General features: G+C 41.4%; 1 protein-coding gene across 11 annotated transcripts in view; it reads left to right on the top strand.

The window, feature by feature from the left end:
- mpdz (multiple PDZ domain crumbs cell polarity complex component) overlaps positions 1 to 15704 on the top strand; it is a 56413-nt gene extending 40709 nt beyond the window's left edge. For 9 of the 11 annotated variants that reach the window (XM_015046691.1, XM_015046685.1, XM_015046694.1 and 6 more), the window contains 20 exons: positions 224 to 410; positions 1457 to 1653; positions 3756 to 3847; positions 4774 to 4852; positions 5133 to 5201; positions 6362 to 6448; positions 6539 to 6613; positions 6696 to 6891; positions 6972 to 7117; positions 8043 to 8126; positions 8944 to 9137; positions 9516 to 9530; positions 11129 to 11276; positions 11398 to 11484; positions 11573 to 11669; positions 12075 to 12235; positions 13405 to 13509; positions 13733 to 13827; positions 13992 to 14115; positions 14908 to 15704. In XM_015046691.1, the coding sequence (XP_014902177.1) occupies positions 224 to 410; positions 1457 to 1653; positions 3756 to 3847; positions 4774 to 4852; positions 5133 to 5201; positions 6362 to 6448; positions 6539 to 6613; positions 6696 to 6891; positions 6972 to 7117; positions 8043 to 8126; positions 8944 to 9137; positions 9516 to 9530; positions 11129 to 11276; positions 11398 to 11484; positions 11573 to 11669; positions 12075 to 12235; positions 13405 to 13509; positions 13733 to 13827; positions 13992 to 14115; positions 14908 to 15054 (2385 nt within the window). In that variant the 3' untranslated portion in view covers positions 15055 to 15704. The remainder of the gene's footprint in view (positions 1 to 223; positions 411 to 1456; positions 1654 to 3755; positions 3848 to 4773; positions 4853 to 5132; positions 5202 to 6361; positions 6449 to 6538; positions 6614 to 6695; positions 6892 to 6971; positions 7118 to 8042; positions 8127 to 8943; positions 9138 to 9515; positions 9531 to 11128; positions 11277 to 11397; positions 11485 to 11572; positions 11670 to 12074; positions 12236 to 13404; positions 13510 to 13732; positions 13828 to 13991; positions 14116 to 14907) is intronic. The other 2 variants (XM_015046690.1, XM_015046684.1) reach the window with 1 other exon arrangement.
- Positions 15705 to 16204: the final 500 nt, after the last annotated feature.

Genomic DNA, 16204 nt, shown 5'->3' with positions numbered 1-16204 from the left:
CTGCTAACGCTTTGAAAACGTGTCATTCGTTTTCTGCCCGAAACTAACCTGAATCGAAGCCAGGCATATAACCCGTCGTTGATGACATCGACTGCTCTTATATGCCTTTGCGTCTTTGTGAAACAACTGATTAAAAACTCAAAACGCAGAGATAAAACGTCCAATCTCTTCTTTATCTTTTACTAATGAACTCTCCCCGCCTCCCCCTCCTGTGGCGTGACAGCCGGCGAAGCGCGAAGCGCCAAAGGCATCTCCCACCGGCTCCGTCCTCCCCCTGCCAGTGGTGCCCCATGTGGGAGAGAGCGATACAGACAAGCTCGCTGATATTCCTGGAAGACCTGCAGAAACGGTTGAGCAGAGCAAGGAGGAGGAGGAAGAAGAAGAGGAGGACGAGTTTGGATACAGTTGGAGTGAGTTCAGTTTGTCCTTTTCGGAAAACACAGTTTGTGCTGTGTTAAATCCTAAAAGTATACGTGCTGATAATAAAATGATTGCTTTTTCTAGTGAGAACGAGGCTGAAATGCATAGTTTAAGAAGTTTTCCACCTTTGTTGTGATGACATACTCCACTAAAGTGGAAAAGTTGAGTGGTGTAGTTCAAATGCCTATTTGAAAGGTGACAATTTGTGGACAACAATACATCAGAATCAAGCCAAAACAGAAAATGTGCAGGTTCACAAAGAACAATATAAGAAAAGACTTAATGTCGAAATTTACATTAAGGGGGCTTCAGCAACGATTGACAACAAAAGATGCCCACACCTGTGCAATCAAATATCAAATATAGCATTTTGTCACCCTACAGGTTATTTTTTATTAATGCAATATGACTGATTTCCATTTCAATCACATTAAAATGATCACCTTGCAGTTTAGTGCAACCGCGCCAAAGTACCATTAGAGGTCAGCCTTGCAACATGTTTGCCAAATGCGCCACAGATGCTCAGCTTTGGGGTGAATTTAACACTTAAGAGAGAAGACTGCTGGCACTGGGGACAGACTTCCAACTTACAAACACCTGAGAATGTGGACAGGATCTGTGTGTCGATGTGTGTGTGTGTGTGTGTGTGTGTGTGTGTGTGTGTGTGTGCGCGTGCGTGTGTGTGTTTGTGTGTGTGTGTACTTGGTGGGAGATAGGCAGAGGCTCATCCTGTGGGGAATAAGATTGATGAGGTTGGGCCTGGGGAGGTGAGTGGTGGAGATTAGCGCGGGGTTGATGGTTTAACAGTGGCAGGGAGCCCAGAACAACAGCTGAACCGAGAGGCTATCTAACACACCAGAGACAGAAGAGAAGAGACCCAAGATGGGAGCTCAGATAGCGGATGAAACAAAAGTCTCATTGGCTGGCAAAATCTTGAAAAACTGTGAGCAATTCTGATTGAAGCTAATGAGGTTCAGGACAAAGCTTCCGCTGGCAGGAATCGCAGACGGCTTACAGCGTCTTCTGCCTCTTCCAGAGAACATAATCCAGCGCTACGGCAGCCTCCCGGGGGTCCTACACATGATTGAGCTGGAGAAAGGCAAGACGGGCCTGGGTCTCAGCCTGGCAGGGAACAGGGACCGCTCCCGCATGAGCGTGTTTGTGGTGGGAATAGACCCCAAAGGAGCAGCCGGCAGGGACGGACGGATGGGCGTGGGGGACGAGTTACTGGAAGTAAGATCTCTTGCTATTTGAAAGTCAGAGTTTTGTACTAATTAAAATGATGTGTGGATGTTTTAACTGGTGCAAGTGTCTTTTGGACTGTGACTTGAAAACTGTTCATAACCCTGTAACGTTTTGCATATTCTCACGACCACAAAGTTTATGATATGTTATTGAAGTTTATATAAATTGACCAGCAGAAATCAGCCATTAATCGTGAAGACGATGGAAAATTAAAAAATCTGAATTTGTGGCACTTTATATATATGTATATATATTTAGAGCCCGTGAGTCAGTACTTTGTAGACACAGCTTTTCCAGATTTAGTTGGAGAGAGATTACAGAAGATTCTCAATTTGATTTAGCCCTGGACTTTGACTGGGACATTCTAACATATCACAATGCTTCTAGATCATTCCATTGTACGTTTCATTGTATGGTTAGGGTCAATGTCCTTCTGTCCAAATCTAATGTCAGGTTGACAGGCAGAGATGGTTTGTATTTACTTCAACTGAATCCATTTCCCTACAGTCTTTCACTCCTTCTCTGCTGAAGACAGCCCGCCCCCTACAGCATGAGGAAAACCACCATCCTACATTCCTTTAGGCAAATTGCTAACAGACTCTCTTTCAACAATGGTTTTCTTTCGCCACTCTTCCATTAAGGCCTTTTTTATGGAGTTGTCCATAAACTCCAGTCTTACTGACTGATTCTCTCTCCTGAGCTTTTTCTTAATAAAGTCCTCCTTGGCCTGACCTGTCGGTGATACTTTTTCCATTTTCAGATGATGGATTAAACTGTGCTCAATGAGTTGTTTGAAGCACTTATTGTTTCACAACCTAACTCTGCTTTGAACTTCTCCACAACTTTTATCTCTAAAGTCTGTCTGTTGTGCTCCTTGGTCTTCATGATGCTGTTTGTTCTATAGTGTTTTCAATCAATCAATAAAATTTTATTTGTATAGCACATTTCAGCAGCAAGGGATCTCAAGGTGCTTTACGTGATTACAAAAAATAAATAAAAAATAAAATAAAAACAACATGTGGCATTGAATAAACAGTAAGAAAGAGAAAGATATTTTGAAAAAAAAAAAAGATAAAAACATACTTTTGTTACGGAATTTAAGCGCCTGTCGTCGCCAGACTCCGCCGTCCTTTTAACACGGGTATTATCCAGGCCCCGTCCACCTGTCACGCGAATTTTTGCGCTAGAACTTTGCCGTCCCACACGGATTTTTGTGCACTATTTTTACCTGTTAGTCTAGAATTTACAAGGTTTTTCTGTGCTTGCAATGACCCTCACTCGCCACTTTTACATCATTAGAAAGAGGAATAAAAAGAAATCAATAAATAGATAAAAAGTAAAGATAAAAACATTAAAAACATCGAAGCTGAATGCTGCTTCTCCTCGTTTGGTTCTGGCTCTGGGGATGCAGAGCAGACCGGTTGGTACAGGAATAACAGATCTTTACTGTATTGTGGTGCTATACCGTTCAACCGTTTATTTTGGCTAGATTTTTGCACACAGATGGACTCTTTAAGTATTCAGTAAGAATAAAGGAGGCTAAATACTTTTTAGTATTTAGTATTAAATACTAAATATTTAAATATTAAATATATATTAATATTTAAATACGACAGGCGCTTAAATTCCGTAACAAAAGTATGTTTTTATCTTTTTTTTTTTCAAAATATCTTTCTCTTTCTTACTGTTTATTCAATGCCACATGTTGTTTTTATTTTATTTTTTATTTATTTTTTGTAAATAAAATAATAACTAATAACCCGGCACACTTTTCAGGTTATTAGTAAAGTATTTTATAAATCACGGACCATTTTCTTTTCACTTCACAATCATGCACTGTTTTCTGCTGGTCTGTAACAATTAGTTGCAATAAAAACACTGAAGTTCTGGGTTAAAATGTAACAGAATGTCACAAAGTTTAACCAGAAAATCGTATCACATTTGCTGTGCTTTCCAACACCCAGATTTACTTTGCATTTTTTCAGGCGCTTGTGATCAACATTTCTTTGGCATTCTAAACATTCTTAATTAATGTATTTTTTTGGCTAGATTTTAAGTTCACTTTCACACTTGTCTTTACGTTCTTTTAGATCAACGGACAAGTTCTTTATGGCCAAAGTCATCAGAACGCATCGTCCATTATCAAGAGCTCTCCATCCAAAGTTAAAATCATCTTCATCAGGTAGGAAACCATTATCTTTGTTTATTATTATTATTATTTTGATGATTGTTATCATTATTATTATTATTATCAATATTATAAAAATGGATGGCGTCAGAACTACTGGTCACACATTAAGTGTAATGCTTTGTACGAGTCACTAGAGGGAGCTGTTGTCATTCTGTATTTACAGTGAAGCTTTACTTTTTGACATTTTAAGTAAATCTAACAGGTTCATTGGTTTGAAAATATTTAATATTATGTTAGTCTTATGTTGATTATTTCTTTATCTTTAAAAAAAATCATGGTATTGCTTTACTGGCTGCATTACATTTGAAATAGATATTACACAGTATTCTATATAACACATAATCTCACACATGCTGTAAGTGGGATTAATTTGCCCTCAAGTCCCACAGTTTTTATTAAACATAGCAAGTATGTTACTTTCTTCATTTCAAATGTTCTGACATCCCAGAAAAGTTTCTTGTTCATTTTGTGCATTTACGACTGGTTGGATATGGAATGGTATAGGAATTACCAATATATTTCCAGACTTTGGTTTTTTTCCCCCCCGTCCCCGACTAATCCAGATCTGGAAAATACATGAACTAAGTCCCAAATGTTTTCCAAACTGTGTCAAAACCCCTGTTAAAACAGACATGGAAACATGGATTGTTCATAAATGCCTGATTTTACCGCCTCCAAATGATTGCTGTCTCGAAGCAGTAGAGTATCAGCTGCCACATCTCCAACAGACTCGTTTGACCCCCTGACCCAGGTTTAGTCTTCACCAGGATCGCAGTACTTAACCTCCCACTTAGCTCACATCCCAGTCCTGGTCCCCACCAGACAGACACACTGTGATCAGCTTGAGTAAATTACCGTTCAGCTGTCCAGAGGCAGAAGAGCAGCGATTTATGTGAGTTATGACTCTGTGAAAACAGGAACACAGAGGCACTGAACCAGATGGCCGTGGGACCTGTGAGAGAGCAAGAGGGAGACACGGCAGAGTCCCAAACTGAGGTACGAGTCAGCTCACGGCAACGCACATAAAACACTCCTGACACCAACATCGTGCAGCTATTACGGAGCAACGCTCGAGCTGCTTCACCATTTACAGCAATTATGACTCAATTATTTTATTTTTTTTATCCCTATGTGTGGTCCCGGACTTTCCGACGTCAAGCGAGTCTTAAGGCACCCTAACATCAAAAAAACCACTCGCTGTTTTTAGGTTACAGTCAAGCAAGACTGAATTTCCAGCTGCTGGCTTTTCCTAAAAATGTGCCATCTTCTCTCGCAGCCAAAAACATCTCCCGCCAACGACGACGACGACACTTCGACACGTGTTCATCACGTCATAAAGGTGGAGGTGAGACAAACGCACTAATGTTCATTTCAGTCATCGCAAATAAGAGGCAGAATGTAACGAGAAAGACACAGCGGAGCCAGAGTAGACGGAAGCATTCAGGCTTGATGAGCTGCAAAACCGGAGCCAAAAAGTAGGAAAATTGTGAAATAAAAAAGGGGGAAGTAAACAAATCCTGTAGTGAATAGAAGAAAAAGGAACATTGAAGGAATTCAAGGGTTCGGTTAGTTCATACAAAGATGAAAGGAACGGCTTTTTTTTTTTTTAATCTCTTACGGAGTGTCCTAACGGAAAGCTTTTTAAAGGTCGTCGTTTGATCTCTTCAGCGTCACAGCTTTAAAATGTCAGACATCTATAGGAGATCCCTACACTCGTAAACAAACAACGCAGAACAGTACAAAATCAACCTCTCCTATAGATGATTTATTTAAGAGCGTGAAAGCTGCGAGAGGAAGTGAGAATGCTCCGAGGTGAAGCTTGAGATAATTATACCCCTTGAGGGGTAGCACTTGTCAGTCATACCAGTTTTCGTTTGCAAATCGTTGCTTCAAAGCAAAGCAGAAAAGAAACTAATATTGAAGGATTTGCTGGAAAGGACCACATAGCAGCAAAAATAAAGAGTTCGTCCAAGCGTAGCTCCCACACAAAACCCGACGGGTTAAATGGACTGAACTTATACAGCACCTTTCTAGTTGTATTGACCGGTCGAAGAACTACAGGTCCTATCCACCCAGCTGCACTCTCAGATGCATTCATTAATATGCAGACAAGGAGGCAATATGGGGTTAAATGCCCTGCCGACGGGCATGTCGGCATGTGACAGAGAGGAATAAATAATCACACCCATAACTTTGCCATTGCAAAATGACTGCTCTTCCCTCTGAGTCACATTTGTCCACAACCTTATCTGGAGTTAAATCACTTTTTTATATATATATATAGACTTTGAGATGTAATCATTTCTAAATGAAGAGATGTCCTAACTTTTTTATGACTTTTTTATGATTGTATCTGCTGTGTGGATGTGTCATGATGCGGTGTGGTGAATTACTTCCTTTTCAAAGTGTGGTGTGTGGATTATCTCTGTCACTCAAACTCTTACCTTCAGAGATATTCTATCTCTCTAAACTCAGAGCTTATTGTGCGTTTTGGTTCTCCGGCAGGAGGACGGCATTGCGTTTGTAGAAGGGAACACGGAGTCTGGCGTTGAGGTTCAGAGCATATCCGAAGCAACCGAACACACAGGAAATGTATTAAGAGCTTCCAGCATAAACTAAAAATAATGATAATTATCCGCTGTGTGAAGGTTTTGCGAATCATGTTTTCTACTTGATTACAAGGACGGCTGCATGAAACCCGGGGACAAACTGTTGGCCGTGAACGGGGAATCAGTTCTTGGATACACAGTTGAAAAGGTTTGCTCCATTGTCGCGAACAAAGTCGAATCTGTGTCTCTGCAACAGAAGCAGTCTTAATTGTTTTTTGAATGTCTCTCAGGTGAATTCTTTATTGAGAAAGGCCAGAGGTCCAGTGAAGCTCACATTTGCAACAAATGAGACCGTGTCCTCCTACCCAACTCCCCAGTCGGCTTGTCCGGACACCGTTAGCTCAGATGCAGGACACGCCAGCTCTCCCAGCATGCCTGCCACCACGCCGAGTACTTTAGGTCAGCCGGAAGCAGAGATAAACACCGGTGAGTTAACATATCCGCCACCTCCGATTTACATCCCGTATTTAACTGCGTCTCACTTCCTCTGCTTGCTCCGTTTCCAGGTCCGAGTCGCTCCTCCACCCCGTCCACGCTGGCCTGCGACCCGGCGACCTGCCCCATCATCCCCGGCTGCGAGACCACCATTGAAATCTCCAAAGGCCGCACCGGGCTGGGCCTGAGCATCGTGGGGGGCTGCGACACCCTGCTGGTAGGAAACAGTGTGTGAAACGAGTCTTGGCCTTTCACTCTTAGCACGACTCTTACTGTCACGCTTCACGTCCACGCCAACAAGGGAGTCCAGGCTTCGCTGGCTTGCAAGAAAAACAAACTGTAAATGCACTTGGTCAGCACACCACCCATGGTGCCACCAGTATATCTCAGGTCTGAAATAGCCGCGGCGGCAGAGGAATGTAGGAAACGACGTTGTCGCAGCCGTTCCTCCTCCTCCTCCTGTCGTCGTCCTCTCGGCCCGTCCATTCTGTCTGCTCAGTCAGGCTTGGGGGAGCCGCTTGCTCTTTGTTGGGCTTCGGCCGCAGCAGACAATGTTCAACCCAGGAATGTAACAACCCCTCCAGACCCCACAGGAACAAGTGCGCAAAAACACCAAAACTCTTGACAAGTTGTTCCAGTTGTTCCCAAAGAAAAAAAGAAAAGGCTTTTTATTTTAACGTATTGTCGTATAGGGATTTGCGCAAATATTGATGCTTAAATTTCTTTTTCTGAATTTTGCCACAAACTTTGGTGCCTTTTATTTGAATTTTCTATGTCTTTTTGAATATAATAAGGTAGTGCAAACTTATGGTTACTAATCAGTTTGGACAAATGTCCAGGTCTGGATGAACATACAAAGAGCAAATATGAATATGGAACAGACAGAGTTTTTTTTTTGTTTGTTTTGTTTGTTTGTAGCTAATACAAGAATTGTTGCCTGCACGTATTTAGCCTTCTTTACTTTAATACCCCTAAAGAAAATCCAGAGAATCTGTCTACAGGAAAATAATGAGTCGTGTCAGACTTGACACTCAGAATGTGAGTTATTTTGTGAGGCATAGTTACAAATAAACTCTTAAATGTTCTTCGCTTGTCCTGTCCTTTGGTCATCGTCCTTTTTTTTTCTCTCTTTCTCTTCTCAGGGAGCAATCATCATCCACGAAGTGTATGAAGAAGGAGCAGCCTCCAAGGATGGCAGACTTTGGGCAGGAGATCAAATCCTAGAGGTCCTTTGTAAAAAAATAAATAATAAGAAGCTTTTCTGACCCAGATAATAAAAAGACCAAACAGATTTTAAGGAGACGTAGCAGAGACTTTGGTTGTCTTAATTTCAGGATCGACTTTTACCAAGTAAAAGGTAATAGAAGGAGTAGGAGTGTTTTATGTCAAGTTAAGTATAAGACTCGACGTGGACGTGCCCTCCCTCCCTCTGACCTCCTGCTTTGTCACAGAGGGGCGGAGCTCCTGATTGCAGTTATTGTAGCGCAGTCAGTAGACCTAAACTGAAAGACACACACACACACATGCGCACACACACATCATTATGACTTAATTGCCCCCTGCTATTCTCTTCTGCCTGTGAGCCAAGCTGCTGTGTTTAGAAAATAAGGTCAAAAGTAAGAAAAGAGAGAAAAAAAAAAAAAGTTTCCCAGTTAGCTGCTCTGGGAAAATTCCTCGCATGTCCACGGGGGAAAGCTAATGTGGTATTTCCCCCTTTTAATGTGGTGATAAACTCAAGTCCTGGACGTCGCTCGTTAAAGTGACCGCTGGTCTGTGGGAAGGCTTCCCTGTGGCTATTTTCTACCCCTCTGACATCAGCCTGTTATTCCAGTCATCCAGTTTCCAACCATCTCAGCATTTTTTGAAGCGGTTAAAAAAAAAAATTGTTTCAGCATTAAATTAGGCTATTAGTGCTTTTCATAGTCCCTCGCTGCAATTACTTTTTTTTTTATCTATAACGAGGAGAACGAGGTTGTGGTGTTCTTGCCGTTTAGCTATAGGGACTAAACTTACAGGCTTTTTTTGTTTTCACATATTTCTCAGGTGAACAGCATTGACCTGCGAGCAGCCAGCCACGATGAAGCCATCAACGTGCTGCGGCAGACGCCCCAGAAGGTTCGGCTGACGGTCTACCGGGATGAAGCCCAGTACAAGGAGGAAGAGCTGTGGGACTCCTTCACTGTGGAGCTGCGCAAGAAGCCGGGCCAGGGTCTGGGTCTGAGCATCGTAGGGAGGAGGTGGGAGAGATTTGCCGTTAGCGTCATTGTTTCTGCACAACGCCCTCTGAAAAGCGAGAAAAAGCTCGTAGGCGCATCTCCATCCATGCATTTATTGCAACGTATAACAACGTGTATTTTTATTCAGATTCATTATGCACAGTAATATATTTTAAGTGCTTCTTAAAGTGTAATATTGATCGTCATATTGAATAAGATTAATAAAATCAGGATTTCCACTTTCATCAGCATTGCGGTCTAAATAATCACAAAGGCAGCCCTGAAAACTAGCTTGTAGAACAATGGAATATATATGAAAATATAAAAATTATTAGTAACGGTCATTGTTTCATTGTTTTTTTGTTGTTGTTTTTTTGTGTGTTTTTTTTCCCAATGCAGATCGCGGGATCACAGGTAACTCATTTATCAGAAGCAGTTATGCAAATAGAGCATTAAATTAAGGTTTCGATTAGCACAACACTTTTCTGTTATCTTTGGGCTTCAGCTGCCATTAGAGCCATGAAATTGTAACATTTTGCTTCCTTTTAAGTCAGTTTACACTGACTTAAAAGGACAGTAGAATAAAGTCTCAGCACCAGACAGGATTTCTGTTTACGTCATTAATGTGAACAGCAACAGCAGTTCTGACCTCAGTGAATGAGCAAATCACCAATCATGTGCCATCTCTCTAGATTGTCAGATAAAAGCCCTAAAGTGTCGATGCCTGCTGGTCTTTGAACCTTATATCTGAGCCTCAAATCTCTACATGACAACATACTGAGTTTGCGTCTTCACTGGGTGCTTCAGGACTGCAGACGGAAACACTCGAGTGAAATAACAATAACGTGATTGTTACTGTTACTATAGATTTCTGTATTGTCTAGCCTTGTTTCTAACAGTTTCAATTGTTTTAGACTTTATTTCTCTTACTGCAGATATTGGGAAGATTCAACAAGAACATCTTTTCTTGTCTTTCCCATTTTGAAGAGTTAACGGGCCTCAGTGTGTCATGTCATACAGAAAGGCAATGTTTATTATTAAGCGTTCTTCATTCCTTGATCATGTTATTAGATGTTTTTAAGTGTGAATTACAATAAAATGCTAAATCAGTGATTTAGTTAAAACTGTTATTTCTTCATGTGGGATATTTTTCCCCAGAGTATAAATAAATGTTCTCAAATAAAAATAAAATATGTTTTGCTACAATAAGGGATTAATTAGTACATTAGTCATTGATCCCTACATGTTTGTCCTTCCCTTCACTTTTCTTTATAGTCTGATCCAGCATTTTTCACCATGAGCTCTTTAAAATCTTGTGATTTTTTTTGAAAAATAATCTATTCTTAAAAATAAAGCAAATCTGGAAACAAGGGTCTAGAAAACTCTCTAAGGCCACAGGAATACTGGCATGTGTGCATGTGTGCAAATATTTCCTTTTATAACCCCAAAAGGTTTTTTTTTTTTTTTTTTTTTTTGTACCTATCCCGGTGTTGCTGTGTGCTGCGTTTTGTCCAACACGACTACAGAGATGAAAGAATCACCCAGCAGTTTTATGCTTTTGATATACCTGTACATTACTGTCTCTTTCCCTGTGGTTCTGCAGCACGTGTGCAAAAAAAAAAAAAAGAAATGCTGAAAAGAATGAAAATTGCTTAGATAACCTGAAACCCTGTGGGCCGAAAGAGAAAGTGCAAGCTAGCAGTTAGTGGTGGAGGAGCTGCGACAGCCAAGTGTCTCTGGCCCTGGATGTTGAGTTGAATTGAGCTGCTATGCTTCATATCTTCCGTTTCTGTTTGTCTTTATCCACGTGGAGATTGGCACCTACGAAATGCGGTCTGCAGTAGCAGTGTCCTCTCTCTTTTTCAAGTTTTTCCTTCACTAGTTCTCTTTTTCCTGTTCTTGTCCTAAAACACACAGTAGCCTGAGAGAACACATGACGGTTAAAGGATACAGGGTACTATTTCATTCACTGACAAATTATATACCCGTTTCATTCCCGTTTCCCCCGACAGGAATGACACGGGAGTGTTTGTGTCCGACATCGTCAAAGGAGGGCTGGTGGACGTGGACGGCCGACTGATGCAGGGCGACCAGATTCTGTCGGTCAACAGCGAGGACGTCCGGTCAGCCACTCAGGAGGCCGTGGCTGCACTGCTCAAGGTGATTGAACCCACGCCGCTCGTCAGGTTACAGAGAACGAGAAGAGGGCTGCAAACTCTGCAGGAAAAAAAAACCCAAACAAAATCTACATTAAAAAGTAATGAAGTGTACTGTGTTCCAGTGCTGCGTTGGGCCAATAAATATGGAAGTCGGGAGGTTTAAGGCCGGCCCATTTCACTCCGAGAGACGGCTTTCCCAAAGTAGTCAGGTGCTTCAACTCTGACCCAACTCGTATTTTTATGTGTTTTTTTTTTTTTTTCCTAAAAATCTGAACTCTGAACACCTTCTCTTGCTAGATGAGTGAAACGGGCAGCTCCAAGGTGGCCAATCAGTCTGGTTCTGAATCGGGAAACCCCCCAAGTGATTCTGACATATCAAGCAAAAGTCAAGAGTGTAAGTAAACTGTGAGACTTCAGGCACTGAAATAAGAGTTTTATCAGATCAGTCAGTTGTTTTGGTCAGAAAAGTACTCATAACCCTTAAACCTTTGAAAAAGCTCAAACTTCTTTGAGCTTTATGGGATTTTTTTTTCCTGAAAGAACAATATAAATTGGAGCGTAATTGTTAAGTGGAAGGAATTCTTTTTTTTTTCTTTTTTGCAAGGAAGATCCTTCAAGTCTTTATACTCTAATTTGTATTGGTCTTTCACATACATTCCTAATTTAAAAAAAACAAAAAAAAAAACTGGGAAGTTTATCGGTGTACAGTTTGGAATGCTTTTGATTTTAGTGTACTAAAATCCCAAAAATGCATTGAGCTCTATTATAAAAGTTGTGTATCGTGTGGCCAACCTTCCAGCTGCAGAGCAACAAGACATCAGAACGGTTGAGTTCACTAAAGGCCCCGGTGACTCTCTGGGAATCAGCATAGCCGGTGGAGTGGGCAGCCCTCTGGGTGACATCCCCATCTTTATCGCCATGATGAATCCCAACGGCCTGGCTGCTCAGACACAGCTCAAGGTAGAAGATTTGCCACGTTTTTTTTTCCTGACTGTTTTTGACCTTCGGTAAAATGAGAAATGTGCAAATTATGCTTTTTGTTTCGATACGAACAATCTCAGTTGTATGCCGCAGTTTTACTCCTCGCCTCTTTGTCTGCGAATCCTAAAAACTTTCAAAGGTCAGCGTTTTAAGCAGTCGCTCTCTGAGAAACCCTGACAATTGTTTCTGTGTTCGACGGAGACCGGGGGAGGACAATAGCTGCAGCTAACCTAGATGATAAATCTCCCACTCTTTCATTTAGAACACAGAGATTCACTGAAGGGGAGAAGAGAGAAACATTTCAGCACTCGTGAAAAATGAGAAGGCTAAACAATGACATTATTGAGCCAACATTAAATTTTAATTTGCTTTTGTGTGGCCTTGAGAAGACAATTTGCACGTCGCGTAATAATAGGTTCACACGAAGGCACTGTGCTGTGACCAAATAGTTGTTTTTGCACAAGCTTTAGTGGTGCTCGATCTTTATGTGAGGTTTTTCTGTGGTACATCAAAATTCAGTAATTTCAAATCTCAAAATGATTTTCAGTGTCTTAAGTTTCTAGATTTATCTGAACATTCTTGATAAATACCGTACGGCGTCGTCACCTATTTTTGCCAATAACCACTAAGAAAACGAACTTTTGATAGTCAGAAAGAAACTGCAATCTCCTCAGGTTTCCTGTTCAAATAAGACAAAACCCGTCGGACGCTTTTATTTTTAGTAGGTTAGATGATTGTAATTGTGTCTATTCACATCTCTGTAATAAAAAAAAAGCAAACAAACAATAAGGCAACTAAAATGCATATGCATCATATCGCACCAGTTCTTAAAGCACTGCAGTGACTGCTTGCTTGTTCAGTTTAAAATTGCGTAGCTTGTTTATGAAGCCCTGAAGGAAAGAACTGCTGGTCGTGATAACCCACACAGGCCCATCATCTCATCAGAAACCTGCTCACCCAGGGCTCTCAGAACCAGAAGTAAACAAGAGACCACAGCATTTGGTTCCTGAAAGTGTTCCTATATTTCCCTACAAAGCACTTTGAATAACCTGGAGTTTGAATGGTTTGAACTCAAGTAAGCATAATTTAGCCCAAAGAATATTTACGTTGTACTTGTACCTCCTTTCCCTCTTCCCCCCCCCCTCCAGATGGGAGACCGAATTGTCAGCATATGCGGCACATCGGCTGAAGGCATGAGCCACTCGCAGGCTGTCGCTCTGCTCAAGAACGCCACGGGAACGATACAGCTGCAGGTCTCTCCGAACGCACACTCGTTCACTCTCCCTCGTGTTGCACCGCGTCCTCGACGCTCTTGCCTTTGAGACGAGCAGGAGTAGCGCCGGCAGAAGCGCCATAAAACCCTAATCCGTCACATGACACCAACAGCAGGCCATCAGTCTTTTATCTCTACAGTAAATCAAGACCGGAGCATAACAATGTCGCTTTGTTTCTATGTTCATGTTATCGCACCTGTAGGTGGTGGCAGGTGGCGACACCACCGTGACGGGGCCCACTCAGAAGCAGGATGGGGGTTCTCTGACGCCCAGCTGCATCTTCCAGGATGATATTGGGTATTTGTGGGTATTTGTTTCCTCTCAACAGGAAAAAAAAAAAAGAAAAAAAAAAGAACATTATGTTGTTGCCAAAGTACAGGAGGCTTAATGTGGAGGATGAAGGAGTAAAAACTTTCCCTAAATACCTTTTTTTGTGTGTTTTGTTTTTTCTTTCTTTCCAGCCCACCTCAGTATAAGACCATCACTCTCGAAAGGGGACCTGATGGACTTGGTTTCAGTATAGTCGGAGGGCACGGCAGCCCCCATGGAGATTTACCTATTTACGTCAAAACAGTGTTTGGAAAGGTAGATGGAGCCCAGCTGCGACCGTTGCCCTTCTCTGAATCAACTTGTTTTTCCTGTCTTTTCTCAAAGGCCTAAATGGAAGACTTTGAAGACGTATTCCATTTGCTTTATTGGGATTTGACGCGGCAGACCACCTCAAAGTAGTTTTAAAGTAGAATTTAAATACTGACGCAGAGAGTGGAAATGACAAGGAAAGCGAAGGAAATGAGGAACAGCTGAGACAGAACGCAAGCAGGGGAAAACAAAAGGAAGGAGACTTATACAGAAGCAGCTGAACCAGCGATTACGGACACTATTTATCAAGAAGGACAACAGTTTATGAAGGACAAAATATACAGATGCAACAAGGAGAAAAACACAAGAGAAGATAAAGAAAAGGACATTAATTAAATACAGAAACACCTTTAGAGCAATAATAAACACAAGAATGAAATGAGTGTGGCAAGACCTATACAAATATAATCAAACTAGAGGGAAATGATCAAGAATCAAACAAAAAAACATAAAACCAACATCCAGGACGGTGACACAATTGGTTGCAATATATTTTATTTAGTGGTATTTGAGTAAAGGGAAGTTCATACAAATGTACTCCTGACTTTTCAGATTGTAATTGTATTTTTTTTTTTTTACAATTATGCACTAATGTGTGTGTTGCTACATCACATAAAATCCCTTTAAAATATTCTAAGGTTGGTGGCTTTAATGTGATGCACCGTAAAAAAAATAAAAAAAAAAGTTCAAGAGGTGTGAATACTTTTGAACTGTACTTGTGGCTCTCTTTGGATCCAGGGAGCGGCGGCGGAGGACGGCCGTCTGAAGCGGGGAGACCAGATCATCGCTGTGAACGGGCAGAGCCTGGAAGGAGTCACGCACGAAGAAGCCGTCGGCATCCTGAAGAGGACCAAAGGAACCGTAACCCTCACTGTGCTTTCGTAGGCCACAAACCGCGACCAGCATTTTTTCGCCGTCCTGCGGCGAGACCGAGGCCGAATCCACGGTGATCTTGTTGCTAAGGTGACCGCGTGCGCCTAGAAGAGTTTAGATAATCATAAAGAAGCTTTTTGTTCACTGTGGGTCTGAACACTGGGGTTCGTCGAAGCCTACTGACAGACAGAGAAGAGATCACAACAGTAAGTATTTTAAATCACGTGATGCATTCCCCCTGACACTGGATCAAAGTATGTAAATGCTGCTCTGAAGGAAATTCCTAAAGTCTTCTTTAAGCGTGTTTCGGATTTATTTGTTGAAGTATAGTGCTGCTAGCGCTCGTGTGTAACGTCTTACGAGTCTGTATGTGTTTTTGTACTACGCGTCACTAAATGCACAGAAACATACATGAACTATTTTTAGAGTCACTTCTGGGAAAAAAAAGTGGGTCGTCTGAACTTGTGATTATAAGGTTCTTGTTTGCCCAAAATAAAGTGATCCGGTGTGTAGTTGTGGAGGTCACTAGTGTGTGTGTGTGTGTGTGTGTGTTTTGGAGTCTAGGCTGAAAGATTACATGTCTGTTTTATCACTTTAAATGTATTTTTAGTACTGTTTATGTGAACACTGAAATTAAACAATAAAAGTGACCTTCGGCTTTAATCGGCCTTCTTTCCTTCCCTCTTCCTTCTTATGTTTTTCACTTGTACGTTTCCTTTCTTTCCCTTAATACTTTTCATCATTGTGTCCTTTTTTGCTTGGTTCTCTTCATTTTTTTTTTTATTTCTTTCACCTGTCCTTTCCTTTCTGGTGTCCTTTCCTTGTGGCATTCTACTCTTGTGTCCTTCCTCCCTTCCTACCTCGTTTCCTGTCTTCCATCCTTTGTGATCCCTGACCTTTCTTTCCTTCCTTTGATCTTCCTTTTTTCCAGTTCCTTATTTTTGCAGATTACATCAGACTGAATCAATAGATGCCGTCTGTACCCACCGCAAAAGGAATCACCAAGCATTTCTGGTCAATTTTAATATAAAGAAACGAACGTACAGAAAAGTCTGGGAAAGTTGACCAGCTGCAGTTACTTACTAGAAGAGAATATAAACCCATGTTACCGAATGAAAAACCATACTTGAGGAATTTGAAATTCACACTAACCTTCCCAAAG

Source organism: Poecilia latipinna, unplaced genomic scaffold, assembly GCF_001443285.1.
Source record: "Poecilia latipinna isolate Pla-1442-1.1 unplaced genomic scaffold, P_latipinna-1.0 Scaffold788, whole genome shotgun sequence".
Classification (NCBI taxonomy): domain Eukaryota; kingdom Metazoa; phylum Chordata; class Actinopteri; order Cyprinodontiformes; family Poeciliidae; genus Poecilia; species Poecilia latipinna.
The sequence above is the reverse complement of the archived record's forward strand: the minus strand, read 5'-3'. Positions and strand labels throughout refer to the sequence as shown.